Source organism: Aquila chrysaetos, chromosome 9 (genome assembly GCF_900496995.4).
Source record: "Aquila chrysaetos chrysaetos chromosome 9, bAquChr1.4, whole genome shotgun sequence".
Lineage (NCBI taxonomy): Eukaryota > Metazoa > Chordata > Aves > Accipitriformes > Accipitridae > Aquila > Aquila chrysaetos.
Window position 1 is genome coordinate 30115721 of NC_044012.1, and position 21199 is coordinate 30136919.

General features: G+C 42.3%; 1 protein-coding gene across 3 annotated transcripts in view; it reads right to left on the reverse strand.

Moving 5' to 3' along the window:
- The window catches only part of MYO1H (myosin IH), a 38613-nt gene extending 17834 nt beyond the window's left edge, over positions 1-20779 (reverse strand). Inside the window, exons 1-9 of one of the 3 annotated variants that reach the window (XM_030026903.2) lie at positions 20574-20779; positions 5970-6128; positions 4721-4836; positions 3572-3770; positions 2969-3049; positions 2346-2525; positions 1298-1396; positions 844-957; positions 374-445 (exon numbers count right to left, since the gene is read on the reverse strand). In XM_030026903.2, coding sequence (XP_029882763.1) covers positions 374-445; positions 844-957; positions 1298-1396; positions 2346-2525; positions 2969-3049; positions 3572-3770; positions 4721-4836; positions 5970-6095 — 987 coding nt within the window. In that variant the 5' untranslated portion in view covers positions 6096-6128; positions 20574-20779. Of the gene's footprint in view, positions 1-373; positions 446-843; positions 958-1297; positions 1397-2345; positions 2526-2968; positions 3050-3571; positions 3771-4720; positions 4837-5969; positions 6129-11450; positions 11491-12330; positions 12387-20573 lie in introns of those variants that run through there. The other 2 variants (XM_030026902.2, XM_030026904.2) reach the window with 2 other exon arrangements.
- Between the last annotated feature and the right edge of the window lie 420 nt (positions 20780-21199).

Genomic DNA, 21199 nt, shown 5'->3' on the forward strand with positions numbered 1-21199 from the left:
AAACTTGGTACAAAATGCTCAAAGAACAGTTTTTCCCAGTGCTTTTCTCTGTTTATGCAGCCCAGTTTCCCAGGCAGCACTCCAGGGACTAAACAAAAGGAAATTGTTTGAGCCAAACACAGGGCTGCCTGCAAGTCCCTGTTCCTAGCTTTTTCATACTTACTACCTTGTTCAGCAGTAAAACTCTAATACTGGGAATATGTTTTTATTTAACATCTCGGACTAGAAGAGGAAGGTGATACAAAGCAGGAGAGGGACAGCTGGAGTGATCTGTTTTTACTGTAACACTGCTAAGAACAGAGCTCCTCATCCATTACGACCACAGCTGGGGTGGCTCCCAGCTGCCCTGGGGTAACACAGGACTAGTTGATACCTCTTCAGATCTGGCTTCGATCTTCCGATGGGTGAGAGCTTCCTGCAGAATGGACAAGTGCACACCCAGTAGCTGCAGAGAAAGAAATACTTGCACTCAGAGTATGGCCAGGAGGAGACTGCTTAAATAAGCAGTATCGTGTGATCAGTAGGGCATAACCCCCAGTCCGTTCCCATTCATTTCAGGGGGATGTCAGCCTTGGTAGATCTCAGGTATACTCATCTTTGGGCAACAATAAGCAAGGAAGTTTCAGAGAGATGCTAACACTCATCCAAGCATGCTGTTACTCTGCTGTAGAAAAAAGGGGCCCTACAATTCACGATAATTTATAGCAAGAGCTAGGTATTTATATAGCAGTCCTCCTGCTTTTGGGAAGAGATTTTTTTTGTATTTAAGAGGAAAACACAGCAAGGTTAAGGCTTTCTTCACAGCACTTGCAATACTGACACCATCTGGGAAGACCGAGATACCTTCGAAATCCATTTGATCTGTGTGCCATCACGAATGATGGCATGTCCATTGCTATCTTCTTCAAACTGAATATTCCCAAGGTGCAGGACACTAGCGACAATTCCAAAGAGATGCTAATAACAAGAGATATAGCATTAGAAAAAAGGTTCCCACAGCTCCATGGGATAGTACTAATCTTTCCTACACATGCTAATAAACAGAATATTAGCTAGGCTGAAGGAGGAGAGTCAGACAACCTGTTTCAGAGATATGCTACCACCAGTCACCATCATGCTATACCAAGGTATAGAGCTTTTCACCCACCCACTCCCTCAAACCCCCCAAAATGATGTCCTATTCCATCCTTGACACCTCTCCCAAGCAAGACTTCTTCCATCACTTTTAAGTAAGGAGTGTGCTGCTGTCTTTCCTTAAACTCCCTTTGGTAGGCTCAGTCCCTTTTAACATGCATACCTCTATATCTTTTTCAGTAAAGTCAATGATAGAAAAAGCTTTGCGGACTATTTTCCAGTCATTCTTGTCATTAATAGAAAACACTTTGGCACATCGACCCTATACAGTAAAAGAAAGATGAATTAGTACAATTAATTGGCAAAGCAATTTTATTATCAGCAACAAACACAGCATACTACTGGGCATACTGCTTTCATTTCCAGTTCCTTCAGCCTGTATAGATGCAGCCTGCAACTATCTAGCAAGTTTATTTCACTCCTGCTAATCCTGGAAGTGGCTCATTTGATCAGATCTTTCAGATTATACTTAAAGCTTCAGATAACTTAAAGCATTGAGCTTGGATAGTGATAACCATAAAATGGCTAAGTCTTGTGAAGAGCTTGAGCTTACAGCCATCTTTCCATTTTTATGCTAATAATATCTTCTGCCCAAGTACTCTTCACTACCAAGGAAGAAAGGAAACAGAGCACTAACACCAAGTGAGCTGTATCCTGCATAACCATACCTATGGACCTCTATAATATGAGGTCCATAAATCCCAAGAAACTCATTTTATACCAGGTTCTGACACAGGAGCCTCAGAAGAAATGCCTTCATACAAAGTGTAACTTGCAGACAGATAGTACTCTGCAGAATACAGAGCATGGGGAATTCACCAGGATTCTTACTAATTGTGTAAGTGACTTTAAAACTCTGATGGCTTTGCTGTCACTGGGTCACATTGCCCAAAAACTTGTTTCTGCCCCCACAACTATTATCAGCTGATTCAATAAGAGATATTATCCCTTATAAGCCACTTGTCACATGCATCTTTAGTCCAGCACAGCTAGAACAGTTCCTGCTACAAAAGCACCCAGGGTAGAACAGTATACGACAGCCTCAGGGCAAATACATTTGCAGCCACCCTGCCTGCGAGTTTTGCTATAACGTGATTCACAGCAGGTTCTCTTAGCAGCTCAGCAGCACACTTGTAAGTGAGGAAAGCTGCATTTGTAATCCCTACAGTTTGAGATGTAAGACACAGAGAGAGGGACAAGCTCTCACCGACCTGGATGAGATATGCATATTTTTGGGGGTTGCGCTCCAGCCCAAGCCAGCAAAGAAGATCCTTGTCTCCACCCTCTAGTAACTGGTAGAAAATATGGAAATTCCTTTCTCCATGGTTTTGGTGGACAACTCTGGATTTCTCAATGAGGTAACTGAGGATGTGCCCTCCCACTGGCTCTCCCTGGCAGAACAAAGCAGTCAGATCAACACCAACAGTTATAAATAACATCATTGCGACGGCTATTCCTCCACACCTAGGAACAAGGAGCAGTGTCAGGAGAAGCATGTTACTGCTGTTACTTATCTGCCATCTTGTGTTTAAGAGTTAGTATCCAACTACAGTACAAGCCATATCTAAAGAGTTTGCTGTCCTTCTAGCGTAACGTGTGCTTTACAACAATCTTTATTAGCTTTCTGCTGAGCACTGGCAGCATTGCCAGTAATATCCTATATAAGCTTTCAGGATGTATAACTAGTCACTTTACTCACAAAATGCAACGCCTGTAAAAACAGGGTCAGAAATTTGCAGTGTAAGTCTTAATAAATCTTATGCTGCCTGGTCAGGGTCCAAGAGGTTCACTGATACAGCTTGTTTTAATAGCGGTCCATTAAGTTTGTTCTCACCTTAAAATCAAATTGGATATCCATGTATTTCCCAAATCTACTAGAGTTGTCATTACGAAGAGTTTTTGCATTTCCAAAAGCCTATGAGTAAACAGATAAATTAAGTCACTTTTCATCTTACTGAGAACGTGACCACCAGCTAGGATAAAGTTCCAGTAACAAAGATTTGCAACATCAGCTGAGTCCTACTACTGAATTTAGTGGGATTAAAGAAATACAAACTAATGTATTTTCCTAGCTGTAATGTAGAATTCAGCTGAACAAATTATCACTCTTTCCTGTATGACCTGTAACTGAAGCCACAAGGAACCGTTGTACGGTGTACAGTTTCCTTGTCCTCCCAGATTTCAGCTATCCTCCACTATAAAACCCAAGTTTAAATTTCTAAACATTGAGTGATATTAAATCCTGAGCATTCTGTCAGTGCTTGTGCTGCCAAGAAGTTGAATGTGTGTTATTATTTATGTTATGTATGCAGGCGCAAAGTCATGTAAAACAGGAGGCCATTCCTGGATGCAGATGTGTAGACTTGCATGAAGGTCTTGTGGAGTGAGGCCATCTATGCCAACTCTTTTGCATTTTGCACCTTTATTTAGTTTTTACCTCCAGAACAGGATTGGAAAGTAGCAGACGATCACGGACAATCTGCAGCTGCTCTGTAGTTGGACAGGTTACTGCATAATACTGCAAGATCTTCTTGGATGCTTCTGTCTTCCCAGCTCCGCTCTCCCCAGAGATGAGGATGAAATGGTTGTTGTACTCACTGCACATCACCCGGTAGGCATTGTCAGCTATGGCATATCTGAACAAGGATCACAAGAAGTATTCCAAGGAGAAGCATCCATTAGAAATGGCAACGGGAGGCAGAGTATCAGAGGTTTTTCAGAAGTACTTTCTCCTCATCTAACATTACAAGTATTAGACATGATGGGAAAGCACAGCTCAAAACATGAGACTGAGTTGAGGTCTCATAGTAAAAACCCGGTCTGTATTTGAAGGACAGACAGGGCTTGTTCTTTTTCCCCACTGTTGCTGTAGGATTTATATAAGCTGCATGTATTCCTTGTGAATACAGTTTATACGCAGCAGGGACTCCCTCTTCCAAAGCAGAGGAGCCAGTTTTGATTCCAGTAAAGGGAAGATCTTAACTTGTGCTGATAGAGACAAAGATAACCAATACTGGAGTTTTCACCAATTTGCCACTTCAGGAAGGAAAAGAAAAAAGAAAAACCTACTCAGCAAACCACCCAACAACTTCCAACCATTAAAACAATTTCAGCTCAGAGTTCAGAAGTTCAGGTTTCTTCCCCTCCTGGGAAGTCCAAGTGGAGGCTGTGCATGAGCACTGTGCTAGTCCTGTGGTTGCCTGCACTGACACAGGGCCTCAGAGGACAAGGCAAGATGGCCAGAGTGTTTTGGGCAACAGAAGGAAAAGATGTTGACTTGCACATGGACACAGTCAGGCAGTGGCTAGACCATGTGTAATGAGGAAGACACACTGAGCACTAGTCTGGACAGTTATCTTCAAGATAACCCTTCTCCTGCAGTTTCTCCACCATCACTTCTGCAATCCTTTTGTTCCCCTTTTATTCTCACAGTCAGCTAGAAGACATCCTTACCTACAGGAAGATAAGAATATCAGCATTCACTGGACCTAGTGACTGCGGATACACATCCTTGTTGCTACTACAGAGCATTACAGAGAAAACCCAGTTTATTGATATAAACTGAAGTCCTAAGAGTTCTACTTACAGATGTGGTGGCAGTTCAAAAAAGTTTACCCCTCGATAAAGCTGCATCTGTGTCACTGTGTAGATATCCAGCTCTTTGTAAGGGTTGACAGATACAAGAAGAGTACCAATATACGTCTGCAGTGAGAAAAGAATGCAAACAGGTAGGAGACCTGTTCCATCACTACAGTGACAGCTCCCAAAAGAGGAGTCAAGTACATCAGGACATTATGCAAGAACAACTGGAAAAGATGGTACAGAAATTGTTATGAGAGAAGGGAAAAAAAAAAAACAACCCACAAAAAAACCCTCCACAGGCATCGCTATTTCAAAGTCAATACCAACTTCTTCCAAAACTACCCAGTTAAGAGTTGAACAAAGACAGCAAGCTTAAAACCTTACATTTCATGTACAAAGTCTTAATATCTCAAGACGCTTATAGGTGTGGGGTTTTTTTTTCCTACTTCAAGTTAACATAATAATGCATTTACTATCCCAGCTCTGTTTCACAAAAATCTCTGGAAATGACCAATAACTAATGCTGTGAAGGAAAGCCACGTATGGTGTCTATTCCACAGATAGCTGATCAATACAAAAAATTCCTTCTTGACTGTGAAAGGTGATCAAATAACACATTTCAGGACACATTACATTCTCCCTTATTTGTATACATTTTCAGAACATCAGAATGCCTTGTTCTACCTTCTTTTCAATTCTTTCCATTAGTGTTACACAAATATCAGTCCTCATTTGACAAAGGACATGTTTAGATACTACTTGCCACTGCTGTAAGCCAATGTATAACCTCAAGGCAGCTGAGAAAATGGACATGGCTGTGAAGTCATCTTAGCTTGCACCACGAAGTACTCAGCACTTCTCAGACAAGTGAGATACCATGTTCAGCACTGCCTGGCCTTCAAAGATAGCAAGGGAATAGGAAAGTGAAACACTACTGCATATTGTTTGGATCTTTGTAAGGCAACTCTGAGTAAGCTGAGACTATTATTTTCATTAGCTAAAGCAGACAGGCTACTACTGGGTGATCACTCTGCTGGGTACTACTAACATCTAATTAGGTTTGTCTCAGAGCACAGTGAAACCAAAACTGGGAGAGTATTCTCTGTATTGATAGTGCCTCCTGCCCTGCAGTTTTAGCTTGTATCCCATCTAGATGGGCAACAATTTTTTATTTTTATATATACATATACATGCCACACTTAAAGACATTTCATCTGCCATAGGCTGCATGAATCCATGTGACCAGCACTTACATAGATGAGGTTCTCTTGGTATCTCTTGCGAAGATTGTTCAGGAAAGCAGTCTCACTGGTATGGGAGTCCAGGAGAACAAAGTCCTGCACTCCAACTCTGTCCCGGGCTATCAGAGCCCCTTCCATGTTTGCATCAGTGTTATCTTCCACTTCTTCTTTCTACAACACAAAGGTTGTATGAAACAGAATTAGGAGACACCAATCAGGGACCCTAAGGGTCAGCTAAGTCCTTCCCCATACCCCAGGGCCAAATCAACCTTGCGTGGGTAATGCCAGGAGATTATTATCCAAGCTGTTACTGACACCTTCCCCAAAGATGGCAATTTCATACCAGGCGAGTTTGCAGTCCAACTGCTTTACAGTCAAGATGTCTGAGACTCACTACTGTGATCTGAGAGGAAGACCAAAGTTTCTAGGCAGCCCTCACTAACATAACAGTTGTTTGAGACAAACCTAACTCCAAAGATGCAGTTATGATCTGGGACACTTCATTAAATCAGTCTAGACCAAGCAGTTGCAAGCACAAAGTTGGAAGTTAATGGTTGAAGATACCAGACAAACTGTTAGTTTCTACACCACCTTCAACTACTTTATACAGATATAACTACGAAAATGGAGAATCTCTGGAAAAGGCTGCATTGAACTTGACCTTTAGGGAAAAAAGATTAATCCTACAATACTACTCTGCACAAGACTGCTTCATTATTTGTTGTGCCCTCTGTGAGCAGATGGAAGTCAACTTTCCAAGTTGGGCAGCAGATGTCCCTACACACCAGCAAGAGACCTGGGCAGGCAGTGGCGAGGCCACCAAGCTGATAAAACTAATCAAACAGCAATTTGGAGAAACAGTTAAACCTTTACTAGCACATACACTACCTCTTCCTCAAAAGGCTGAAGGAGGCAAAAAGGATGTCACTGACAAAACAGAATTCTTTTGTGTGCTCCACTTCCCATTCTTTATCGTGGAAGTTGACTTTATACTGAAAATACTCACTGCTGAGGATCAAGCTCTTGTTTCCCAGAAAAGAATAAATTGCATGTTTATTTAATTAAAATCAAGCTGCTAATTTCATGCTAGCAAATAGGCAAACAGGATATTCTTTATTCTACAATAATAAGTGTGCCATTTAGTAGGTTGGTAGGTTTTTGGGGGGTTTGGTTTTTTTAGTTTTTTTTAAAGACACCAGGATGACAGTTTAGAGAAGAATTCCTACCCATATGCATAAAATATTTCCCTTATGACAGAAATTAAGTTAATACATTTTGAGCAGCTTACCTTTTTGGGTTCCTGGGTTTTGCAAATTAGGGGAGAGAAGCTGGCTGAGCAGTCATCAGCTGAATGCACACAGCAGCTCCTCAGACTCAGGGACATACACATAAGCCCAGCACCTTCACTATTCTCATATTGCCCTTCATGACATTGGGGTTTTTTACATTTTGCTGCTCCACTGCTCAAGAAGATTGTGCGATTGTGTGTAAGATTTTGAACAAGCACTAAAAGGACAGTGATGGCCTGTTTACGCAGTGCCACATCACTTCCTCCTCCCCCCCCCCCTTCTTTTTTCTTTTTTAAGCAGAAGCTTTACAAATTGTAAATAGGCACAATATAAAATGTTTCTGCTAAGCTTTGGCAAACCCTGACTCTGGCAGTAGGCTTTTGGGATGAGCCTGCATAGCACTGGTGGAAGACAACAGCACTTTGGACACCAAGGCTTGGTGGATTTAGAAGCGGGGTTTCACTAAAATGAAGAGCAAAGGACCCAACTGCACAATATTCTTTATGACTGAGGGAGGCTCAGAAGAGTCAGCTCTTAAACAGGAATTTTAATGTTAGTCTCATTTTTAGTACAGCCTATTCTTTACATTCATCTGCTTTTCACGTTGAAAGAGTGATCTGAGCTTTGAGATTTACATTCAGCAGTAACATTACCACAATAGTCCAGAGAGAAAGATATTCTGAAAGCATACAATTTAAATCCTATCATAGTTTAAAAATAAATAAATCACACCTGCACTAACTTTACACATGAGTAATTACTTTTTTGCCTTTTACATCCACTGCCTCCAGATGACTGTGTTACCAGCTCTAGGTTGGCAGAAAATAGTATTCCTCATTTCTCCTGAGCCATGGCATAATGTGACTGTGACTACTTCTTTCTTCTGCCAGAAAGATACCTACATTTTTTCCTTCTAATATTAATAACCTTTTATTTTTCCTCCTCTGCACATGATGTATCTTATCTGTTTGTTGTACTTGTCCTTAGCTCAGGTTCCATCAGTTTGGAAGACAACATAAAGGATGACTTAGCTTCTCAAATCGATACCTGTACAGACCCCACTACTTATGTAGGGAGGAATGAGTTAGAAAAAAAAAAACAAAAAACCTCTCTTATTCATTGTCCTATTAAACATTTAATTTGATTCTACAAACTTCAAGAACCTAAGAGATACTCAAACCACTAGTCACAGTCACTACTACTTTCATGCTGACTACTTGCCTCTAAACCAAGTAGCCTGTTCAATACTTGCTACTGCTGATGTTCCCCCATCACGAATCACCCCGGTAGTCGTGACATCTCCCAAAAAGATTATTATAGCTTTGCAAAATCATTGGAAGACTTGACAGAACGGCTTTTCAGAGTGCAGTATTAAGTGGGACAGTAGTAATCATTTCAGTCTCTCTGTTCTGGACTATTACAGATGACAAAACATTCAGTCATACCTGGTTTTGTATTGAGCATAGTTACCATGGTAACATCCAAATGAAAAATCTATTCTGCAAACATTTTTAGCAATCTTGTAACTTCACTGTATTGCAAATGAGACAAATGGGCAGCTGTAGTGCAAATTACCAAGAGTAATCATTTTTGTTAAGTGTCTATCCCATCCGAGTAGTATTCAGTATTATTTGGCAGTGCAATCTACAGATTTTTTTTGTTACCAAAAGATAGGTGGGTTTTTTCCCTCTAAAACCACTTCATCTGCTCCACAGAAGTTGCTGCGAGGTTACTATTTTTATCTAACATACACAAGTATACATTTCATAAACAAAGTGCCAGAGTTCAGAAACAGATATTTATTATTTCTTTTGCCCTAATACCTTCTTCACCATTTAGCAGGGAAACTTTTGTCTTAGTCATCTTGACTATCTTAATCTTTGCTATAAGGGCAGCTGAGCTTGGAGCCCAGCTCCTGCCCAGGCTGGGAGGGCACGCAACCTTCTTCAACACTCACACAGCTTGGTCAGGTCTTACCAGGCTTAACAGAGCAGCTGTTTGTTAGCTCCAGGTCAAGAACAGAAGGAATCTACCATCCCCCCAGACCAGTGAAGATGTGCATCTCTCAAATCAAGCATGTTCAGGCTGTAATAAATCAGGATCCAGTGACAGAGAATTAAAAGCAATCAAACCTATGAAGCCAAGGCTGTTGAATGAGTTCTCAAACTCAAGCACATCTTACCAGGTAAGAGATGTCTTTGAATTTAATTGCAAATCCATTTTTAAAGCAGAGGCTTTGGCCTGGCTACAGGAACAATACCTCCCCGATACACCCTCTGCTCCATGCACAGTCAGTGCTTCTCTCTAGCAAGCCATCGAGATACCTACCCCTGGCACACGCAGCAACTGCTGAGTCAGCAGCCTCTAGTACCAGACCAGCATCAACACACCAGAGCTATTACATCCTGAATTAGCCCTGTCTAGACATTTCTAGATACATGCACATGCCCGTGGTGTCTAACTGCCACACATCACTGTGCTATACGGGAGGAGCAGTCTCATCTGGACTATCCCATACCACCTCTTTCAGGGCTTATGGCATATGAAGCCTCCTGTCTTTCTTGACTGTTTTCTTTCAGCTCTCAGTTATTTCAAGTTATTTTTGACAGTCTGAGTAAGAAATAACCTGATTTTTCTCCCAGGGTAAAGCTGGTTTTTTGGCAGAATTGCTACAAGCAAAAAGAATATGTGAACAGCTTCACTCTCAAAATATACACACAGTATTAATCAAGTTAATAATGCCCTGAAACCCACCTTGCTCTACAGATACCCTGGCCCAGGCCAAAAAATTTAAACTGAAAATTTTAAATCAAGATTGCCCTAAGGCATATAGATCTCAAACCGCATCACAGTCTGAACTCTTTCTCTTCATTTGTCCCCCCCCAAACAGTTGATACTCATTTTTTCCACTCTGGTTTGGTCATAGCACAGCAGCTGCCTGACAAGGTTAGAGTTTGTCATTTCACTAGAAAGATGGACTATAAACAACTTAAGGTGGATTTGTCCTTCTGAGAAAGCACTTGGGACAAGCTGGACAAGAGACTTTTACCTTCTCTCCAAGCTGGGAAGCATGAAAGAATAAGCCTGAAACCACTGTGGCCATCTACCTGATCAAGTTTCCTTAACCTAATTCTCTCACTCGTATGTTAATTGGTAAGTGACACTGTTCCCTGTTAGACAAAATTCCTGAACTCTTTTCTGGGCTACTTTGTGCTCAGATTTTCTCAGTATTTTGCTGTTGCTGCGGTCAGGCAATTTTATTATCACAGTACCATTTGCCACCCTGTCCCCCACCCCATTTCTGGAAGTTTACTAAAAGTTTTGTGCTTACCTGGAATCATCATCAGTAAGAGATATACCCCCCTGCCCCGACTCGTCAGTGCGCATTACCCCAGCAAGAGAGTGCTCTTTTTAAAGGATTATTTTCCTTTCCTCATCACTTAAGAGTCAGGAGATTTCCTTCTTGCCTACTGAGACACAAGCTCCTATCAGAAAATCTCTCCCTCGCTACAATGAGGGCTTTTTCTTTTCCCACAGGGATTTGTCTATCAACACTGAAACTACAAGGAGCTGTAATGGATCACAACACAAATTCATGAGATGTGCGGCTCTTAAGAAAGGCCTAAATTAAGGTCATAAGCAACAGACTAGTTTCTTTGACAAAGTTTGTACCAGTTTGTAACAAACAAACAAACAAGACTTGGCAAGGAACAGTTAGAAAAACAACTTTTTTTTTTTTTTTTCAACAGGCTCCAAAGTTAATTGTTGCTGTTTCTTTGGTTTAATACCATAGAAGAGATTAATGTACAGGGGAAGAGGAGGATCGGTTATGATGCCACTGCTATTTTGGAAACACTAGAAAAACCCAAACAAACCATGCTACATGCTACCCATGCAAATACAAATATGAGGTGAGAGCCTCAGGCGGGCACCATCTCACCCAGCCTGTCTTTCAAGTAGCCTCTTACCCACCTGGTCAGGCAAGCACCCTTATCTATAGCAAAATGCCACGCAAGCCACCAGACTCCAGATGTACCTGGGCCACCCATAAGGCCACCAATTCCCATGAGAACAGCAGAAAAATCTTCTCAGGGGTCCTCCACACCCCCCCAAACCATCCCAACCCACCAGAGATGCTGGATTTCCTTACCACCACCCTACCCATTCAGAAGTGGTTTTATCTCACGCATGCCTCCTGCTTTACCTGCACCCCCCTGGCTGTGGCATCTCCCGTCAACTCCTTCTCCAACCCACGCTTCTTCCATAAAGAGTTAACAGGGCTGAAGTGAGTGAGGGCCCACTGACACCAAGTATCATGTGTCCTTCCTTGGGCAGGGATGCTAACTTCCTCCTCATTTAATGAATTATCTAACACGCTGTCAGCACTCAAACTGTGATGAGGTTTATGCCGACAGCACCACTTGATGAGATTTTTAAGATAGCGCCAAAAGACTGAAGTCCGAGTCTGAAGATGAAGCAATGGACTCTAACCTTTCTGATGGGTAATTTGAGCAAATCCCGGCACAAAATACATCACCCCTGAACAGGCTCCTCAGCCCCTTCCTGCAGCTCCCAGCCTGGCTTCCCACTAGAGGTCACTGCAAAACCCATTTTAATTTCCAGTTTGAAGTTTCCACGGATTATCCAACAGACAGTTTCTCCCCTCCAGAAATGACTTTCTCGGGTTGGACTCCAGTTGCCACCGACTCCCACACGGTGCCAGCTCTTTCTCCCCCTCTGCCCAGCTGTCAAAGACAACAACAACAAATATTTCCCGTGATTGCTTCTCCGCATAAACAACTGTCAACAGAATAAAACCCCTCCATTTGGGTAGCCAGTGATCCAGGAGCAGCAGCAAGTGACCTCTCAGTTCTGTTCGACCACCCTCCAGACGATGCTTTCAATCCTGTAAAAAGCTCCGTATTTAAGAAGCTTCACACTCAAGTCCAACCTCACTAACAAAGGTGTCCTCCTAAAGAGACTCATAGCAAGGTCATGGTCTACAGAAGAGGAAGAACCCTTCCTGCACCACAAAATACCTTTACCTGGTCTTACAACAACATGAAGAAGTTAAGGTAGCTTACCTCGTAGCTCAGAGTCATTGAGGAAAACAGGCAAACAGTACAATCCAGGAAGCTGATTCGGGCAAAGGCATTTCTGACTTATCCTCAGCTAATAAATACTGATAATGAACAAGAATATTAAAAAATCAACCCCCCTCAATTTATATTTCCATAGAGAACTGGAAAGAAACACCTGTTTAACAGAACCATCTGTTTCCCAACAGAATCAGTTTTTGGTAATAGAAAGATAATTCTTACCAACAAGAGCATGCTCGTGTTAAGATCTCTGCAAAAAAGCTTCCCATTCCCACCCCCTCCAAAACCTAGAGCTTTATCTAACGCTGGACATAGCGATCTTAAAGCACAGTTCAGTCTATTTGTTCAGCTCTGTTTCCAGCTGGCATCCTAGGAAATCTGCTATGATACCAAACATTTATGACCTTTTTGCCTGTTTTTCTATTGTTACACCCCTGAGATATTAGCAAATAAAACTTGTGCCACAGAAACATAGTGCACTAAGCAGACATCTCTGGAGCCATCTGATTTAAAGTAGGCACAGGATTTAAAATAGACATGAGAGCCTCAGACTTGCTCAGGACAGATGAGCTTGGAGCAACACTGCTAATACAGATTCCTTTAGAACCATCAGAGCTCTGTTTTGGAAATACTCATTTACTGCAAGAGGCAGCGCTCCTTGACCCAGTCCCTGCACCCCTTATGTGCAACAGGAATTTGCTCATTAAGAGTCCTGAAAACTGGATGGTGGCACTGCAAGGATTACAACAAGGAAACCCCTTGGGCTCTACTCCACCTTCCTCCACCTAAGGCTCTCAAGAGAAGTTGGCCAAAAGGGCAGTGACAGTGCTTGACCGTAAAAAGTGGTAAAGAAAGATGTTCTGCAAGAGCCTGCTTGGCAAGGTCAGCGGGACAGCACGGACAGGTCCCAGCAATCACGTCTCTTCCTTCAACTCTGGCAGTGACCTCAAGGTCAAGATTACAGCATGCTGTAGGGCTGCTGGAACAGGGCTACAGGCAGCTGCCTGCACAGTGTCTGCTCCAGGAGGAACCAGGACCCTGTCCCTTCATCCCCAAAGAGAATTCAGACCATCAAAGAGCTATATGCTTGGCAACAGGACTTGGAGCAATACGTCACCTCCCAAGAACAACAGTGAGCCCAGGGTGATGGGGAAACACTTTCCTCCTACTGTGGAAACTTCGGCGTGGCTTGTAAGAATTAATCTATTCAGAGTAATTTGCAGATAAACCAGAGCCACACACAAAACAGATTAAAGCAGACCAGATCTCCATCAAGTGACCAAGTTACGGTTGTCCAATTGTAGCAAAGCCAACAAAAAGATGAGATGATTTTTAGACATTTCCGTGAGACCGGCCCCTATATCTCTGGAAATCTCTTCCACATTTATAATGAAACAGAAATGCTATATATTGACTGTGCTTGGAAATGCAGCAGCAGCACCATGGAAAAGGGACATCTTGGGTTTGTAACAAGAAACTTGGGCCATCTTGCACTACCGTACACATTTTTCAAGGCAAGAGAATTCATAAATACAATTATACTGCGGAAAAATTTACACATTGTAACCTAATTTCTTTTCAAAAGAATACAGAGTAAGAGGGGTTTAAGGTTAATCAACAGCCTAGGGAAACGCCAACAGTTCTTAAGGCCTCTTGTCTGTCTCCAGGGCATAGTCTGCTATAGACTTGTTAAAGGGTGACTGTCTGTCTTTCTCAATAGAGGAGAGGTCGAGGTGAACCACTTCACTTTCATAAATCAAAAGAAAGAAAAAAAAGTGAGAAAATCTCCAGAGTTCAAACATTTCTTTAAAACCCAAACTTTAAATACTAAATGGGCTTCATGGCTGCCATTTTGAAAAACATTAGTTTGCCAAAGGACCCTTTTGATTTCTATTTGAAATGCGAGCGCTCACAGATAATCCATTGAGAATCAAACCCCCACAAAAGGCTTCCTGAAACAATCGCAGCGCTGGTGAAGGACAACATTTTTGTGCTCAAAATAAAACATTTTAATGCGCTACAATCCATTACACATATATTCCTACATTTCCTTTCAGTAATTATTCATTAGAAAACATTTAACGTCACTGCAGATTTCACACTGGGCAGTCTGCACACAAAGGAGAAGAGTTGGCCCATTTATAAGGGGTTGAGGCCGCCTTTTCTCATCCGAGAAACTCCAAGGCGGTGGGGGCTGCCGGACACAACGGGCAGGCTAAATTGTGCGGTTAACGGTCAAAGCCCCCCTGCCTACTTTGACACTCATTTAAAGATGACGAGGAACAATAGAGATTTGTTCTTAGCAACTCTTTCTTGTTACGCGGGGTCTACATTGGCTGTGCCGGGCAGTTCAAGGCATGAAACCGGTGCTGATGTTCGGTTCCACCTGCCATTGCTCACCCTGCTCGCTCCTCTCCCCCCCCACCCCCATTCCCCACTTTAACACAATGAGACAGGTAAAGAATATCATTAAAAAGAGTCCCATTCAGCACGTCAGCTTTAATAAAACAATTGCCTGTCAGGTTAATATGAGCAGCTCAGATTTTGGATTGGTGCCACTGAGCCTGCTTTTCTGGACCAGGTTAGTAAAAAAAGCCCTCCTCGCCCCAAAATTCCCTGTTCACCTCTGGGATTTCAGTTCGCACCACTGCTCCCAGGTTACAGCGCTGTCAGTAGGCACCAATGCATTCAGGCACCTGACCTAAAGCGTAAAACATTTCTTTATAACCTTTTAATTGACAAAGCCATAACAACTGCTAGGAAAGATCCTCTTGCTTTATCAGCTTGTTTTGCATGCAGCAGAGATGCTGCCTGAAACTCTGCTTTTGCCCCTGCACCCCAGACATGCTAGCTTTATGAGTGAGGAAAGCAACAGCAATCACACCTCACTTGGGAAATTTAAGACCATATAAAATCCAGCTACAAATCCCGTCAGGCCAGTACACAGATATTTAAATACTCTCTCAGTCATTGCTTTTTAGATACAAATACCAGAGTTTTCTTCAGCACTGACATGCTTAGATTTACTGCTGCTGCTGGACCAGAGGCAGCTCCTTAATGAATCCTGAATCTTTATTAATTGCAGAACAGGACATCTTATTAGAAAGCACAAATTGCTGATAAGCTCCATAAAATGTATTCCCTAGCTAACAGAGCTCAGAATTTCTAGCTGGAAAGCCAACATTCAGAGTTAAAGCTTCTGGAAATAAGGGAGAGCAGATTTATTCAATTTCTAGGAAAGAGAAGGACAGTCCTTGAGCATCTGACGGTCCACATGTTACCGGGAGAGTAGCATTAAACAGCAATAAGTTCATGTAATCAAAAGGCTTGCAGATGAACAACAAGAGACACCTTGCTAAGGTGCCTTCTGTGTTGACCAGAGCACCGCTCAGACCTTGATTTTGCCCTGGTAACTGCAGAAAACACACAGCAGGACAGGGCCACCTTTGGAAAATTTAAAAAAAAAAAAAAAACAACAACAAAAACCCAACCAAGCTACAGGGAAGATGCAACAGGTATTCTTCTGCCTGGATTAGGTTGCAGTCCCTCTGTATTTACAATTATTGCTTGTTTGGTCTCAACCAGGACTTGGGCTGCTCAGAGCAAGCACACCATTACTCTTGCTTGGCAGAAGAAAGGGAGATAGAGAAACCTCTCCTAGCCACGGGGCATTGCAGGCAGGAGGTCCAGCTCTCCAGCCAGGTTGCAGATCTGCACCAGCTGCACAGAAATCCAGAAAACCAACTTTTCACAGTTTGAACACTCTGGTTTTCACAATCACAAATCTTCAATCTTACACTAGAATTCCAGATAGAAAAAAAAAAAAAGGGCAAAAACTCATGACCCCTCAGTGCAGTGCTAAGTTTTACTGAAACACAAGTGAACACACTATCATGGTATTTACAAGTCTTCAGGACAGTCTGAAGAGAGAATGCACGGTTCTGGACACAGCAAGAAGGCCACAGATAAAGTAAGTATTGGTATCACATTTCCCATAGAAGTGTTCCAACACAAACCCCGATGATAAAATCCTTTGGACATCTGAAAGTAAAGAGAAGCTGGCCTGTGAAATCACTCCTCTCGAGGGAGGTGACAAGTCAGTGTCAAAACTGAAAGCAGACAAGATGAATGACATCTGGGACAACAAATTGCTGTCCAAAACAAGACTGCAACTCAAGTTACCATAGCAAAAGCCAGTCTTTATTTCTGCACAAGAGCCCCCTCCAAAAAATCACGGACTGCTTTGATAACGACTACAAAACAGTGACTTGCAGAGGCTGCAACACAAGGTCTAATTCACACGAATTATAGCAAAGGTCACCCAAACATTCACATTAATTTAGAACATGCACTTGCTCTGTGCCTGGTTTGTCAGGCTTGAAGTAGCATCAGATGCCAAGACTGCAGTTTTGCACACACGTAGGAGGAACTCAGAGGGTGCATCTGAAGAGGCTGCAAGCACAGACTCATTACCTGGTTGCAAATTTACTGGGAAGTGTAATACTTCAACAGAGCCTGGAGATGCAGCCACAATGGAGCGGGGAACATTCTTGGGAGTAAATAGCAAACCTCCTTTAAATTGATCCAGAAAACATCTTTATCAGACCTTCCTTGTTGTTTTAGTTTTCCTGGATTCCCTTGCACACAAAGCACTTCACTAACAGGCATTAACGTTCAGAAGTCAAGCACAAAGACATTATCAATAGGCCACATAATTGCTTCATTCCGGAAACTACCACCTGAAGTCCCAAGAGAGCCTCCTGCACCCCACCAGCCAACCAGTCTGACAGAGGGGTTAACAGACCGGATTTGCTTTGCAGCCACCTGCAGCATTAAGCAGCAAACAGTCCCGTGAGACTTAATGCAGAGGAAGTATACATAAAGGAAAGATCGGGTCTTAACTTCAGAAGACATCCCTTTACTACTCCTCATGATACTTTACAGCACACAAAAGCTATTTTTGAGGGTAGGAAGGGTCTGGTCATGGTACCTGTGAGGAACTTCGATCACTACCTGCAGCTCTAAAACCAAGTGAGAGAAAAGGCAAGCTACTCTGTTGTTGACTTGTTACAGTAACAGAGAAGAAGGAAAAGGAAGAAGCACAGTGATCCCTCTTAGGGCATCCAAGTTATTTTTACTCCACAGCAAGTACAAAAGGTGGTGGTCTCTTCTCCAAGCAGCTGAAAGTCAGCTCCTTCCCTCCTTCTCTGGTCACACCATTCTCTCCAAACCACCCCAGAAACAGTTCTACCTCTCTTCCTTCAAGGAGAAAGAAAATCATTGCCACCCACACCGTGCAAGTCAGGTACCAGTTTACCAAGACAGTTATCCCTCCTCATTAAACCAGAAATTCTCATTTTAAAGCACATATTAGCACAAAACCTTACAAAGAGCTCTAAACTTACCCCCACTTCTTCCATATTGCTACAAAAAGGTAGCCTACAGCAAGTCAAGCAGGAAAGAGAAAAAATAAATTCCCCCCACCTTCTGAAACACAAAACTACCCATTCTCTATATGATATTGCCACAGCAGAGCGGGCTGGAAGCAGGGGTGACTCAGCTGTTTGCTCTTATGGTTAAAAGGCTACTGAATGGCTGACACAGGGAAAATTAATCATCTGAAACAGGGAAAACCTGTTAAAATAGGTAAAACAGGTAAGTGAAGAGACATGTTTTGAAGGAGCAGTAAAATGTTAATCACTTCTTAGACTTAATCCTTAACAAAATAACCACTGTGGTGCAATTGCTGTAAAACCTCTTTATTTTTCCTCTCACAGGAAAGAAGAAAGGAAGTTTTGGTTTAATATACTAGAGTATTGACGAATTAAACATGATGTTTTCTATATGAAATTATTTTATTTGTGCTTAACAAGGATAAAAGAAGAAAGAATACATAGAAATGTATATTCTGCTACAAGCAAATTTTTGTATATAATGCTTGAATTATTTAAAAATAAACCCTCACCAAATAGTATAGGTAATTGCTGTCAGAACTTAGATGGTAACATAATTGCAGGCTAACAAATGTAAGACCAATATATCAGCAGATACTTCTGTATTTTACTATAGTGCATATCAGGAGATGATATGAAATTCTTGGATTTAGGTGCACATCTGAATCCGGAAGTGTTACTATTAAAGTATATATTCCTCACCTTGAAAATTAAATCTATCTAAAATGAACAACTTTCTTTTAAAGAGTTTCATACAAGGACATAAGTAGCTTTATACATTATTTATGTTGGTTTTTATACTTCAAGCTGAATATTATTTGAGGAAGTAGAAATAACTACAGTGATTTAGAAGTAAATGTTTTACATATAAAATAAAACAGAGGGGGGGTTTGGAGGAAAAGGATGTGTCGCCTTTATGAACCCGTAAGTCTTTCCTGTAAGAATTCCTCTTCTCACAGAGGACTATTTACAGTGAATGAAAATTATCCCAGCAATCAAACTCAGTATCTCCTTTCTGCTAGGAGGTGAGCAAAGAGAGGACATGGAAGAAAAGCAGCGTAAGTGGGGAGAAAGGAAAAGCCAGGAACTGCTCTTGCATTCCACCTGCAGCCGTTGGTCTGCTCACGTTCAGGGCTCTGTGCAGCGCTCGGCTCTCCAGCCTCGGAGGAGACGACAACAATTATCGCAGTAATGAATGTGCTGGGGCCATTTGCTGTAAATCTGTCTCATGTCATTAATACACTAAATAACTAGATAAGGAGTCCTGTCTAAGGGTAAAAATAAAGGCCGTGCCAAACTCAAACCATATGTGAGTTGCTGTTTGCTTCTCAGCAGCTCACGTTGCAGGTAATGTTTTCTTTGTTTTGCCTTTCATTATGTTTGTAAAATCTCCATTTCCATGGCAGGTGGCCATGTCCCCCTTGCTCCCCAAGAGCCCTGCATTGCCCGAGCCCAGCCGGAGCAGCGAGCCCAGTGCCCATTGCTACCAGACAGAGAGGAAAGCAAGCTTGATTTTAACTAGGAGAAATTCCTCTATGCTTTGCAGCATTTTTGCAAATCCAGTGTTCAATGCTTAGCAAGCAGGACGTTGCTCCTGTGCCCGGTGGATTACGGCCAGTTAATAAACTGTTCCGGGAACGAGGAGCCGGTGGCGTGCCAAGAGGTCCTGGGGACACCCGAGCACTGTCACAACACGAGAGTTGGTGAAACACGGGGTGAGGATACACAAAGGCTATTGCCTGACGAATTACTTATGGATCCTATTAGGATTACTGTGCTGATTTTATGGTCTTTAAAGCTGACCTTCAAAAGGACAAATTGAGAAGTAGCAGGGTAATGCTGCTTTGGGTTTTTTGAAATGAGAAACGCAGGTCCTGGCTCGTTTTTCCTGGGAGGATGAATGAAGAAGGAGCAGGTTTAACATCAGTAGGGCCAAAGAAGCTGCATGGGGTTATCTGACAAGGGTAAATGAGTTTTCCTTTGCGCATTTGGGGTTTTTTTGTCTGATAACTGTAACTTATGTCAAACATCTGTCATGTACTATAACAGCAGGAAAGAAAACTTTCACAGCAAAGTTGCAAAAGCCCCCAGCTACTAAAAACTGTCAATAAGTCTGGATCTGTCAAACAAATATACATTAAAAGGGAAAGAGAAGAATGATTTTTTTTTAAATTGGATAAAATAAAATACTTTTTTTTCCTCAGGAGGAATTATTTTTAAGCCTTCTACAACTGTTATTAAAAAGAAATTCTCTCATTCCTATATCAGTTTAAAGCCTCAACGGCAAGGTACCTATCACATCCCATGGACTATCGTTATCTTTATGCTTGAGTTTGGATCACTGAATGAGGTTGTCCGCTGTCTCTGATTCAGCTAGACCATGCACTATCGAGTAGCAACACTGAAAATTGCATGCAAAGTAGAAAATCCTTTGGTGTTGCAATAAGCAAAACTCCAATAGATTTAATAGGATCATTGTGCAGCCAGACACCCACATCACCTCCAAGTTCAGCCGTCAGTACCTCAACTTGCTGAAATAGATCCCTTTATCTCTCTCTCTGGTACTATGACACATCGAAGCAAAACCACTATTACTTCCTTTCACTCTGTGTTATCACCAGACATAAGATGTGGAAGGAATTAATTATGGCTAACTAAAAATTAAATCCTCTTTTGCCTTTGGTCACTGTATTTCTCTCTCTGACTCAGTATATGCAGCTCATGCTCTACTACATTCTGCCTCTGTCACCTTCTATTTTCGAATAATTTGCTTACTTCTCTTTGGCTTCGGCATCAAGCTCTGTCATTTGGTCGTCGCGGTGCCAGCTGCAGAGCTCCAGTCTGGCTCCCACCTCTGCTCCCTCTGCTCTGTTCCACCGCTGCTGCTCACAGCTGACCACCTTTGCTTCAGCACCTCTCCCCAGTGACTCAGTGTCACTCCTTACTTCAATCCCCCCCCTTTCTGCAAGGGCCTCCCTCTCCTTATGTGCCGAGCTGGCTCTCTCCAGCCTAATCACTTGATGGAGCAGCTCTCTGCGAAGCTTTTCAACTGCGGTTGCTCTGAGGATACCAGCTCTGCTGCACACAACTGACCTTCGTGAAATGCATCGTGAGAGTGAACTCTGTTGTCCCTCCCAAACAGAGACAACAATTTTCTGTGGGGAAGAGGAGAAAAGGAGGTGCAAAGGAATCACTTTTCCTTTGAGCAGGTGTCAGCACACTGATGCTCAATAAATAAATGGAGGATTAACCAAGTTACTGTGCAGCAAGTGGAATGTTTGCCAAGTAGATCACAGAATTTCACCATGTCATTCATTCGCCTATGAGTCAGCTCTGGACCAAGAATGTCAAGGTTAGCTGGATGTCTGTCCCACAAAAACAGCCACCAGGTTTTGTGATGA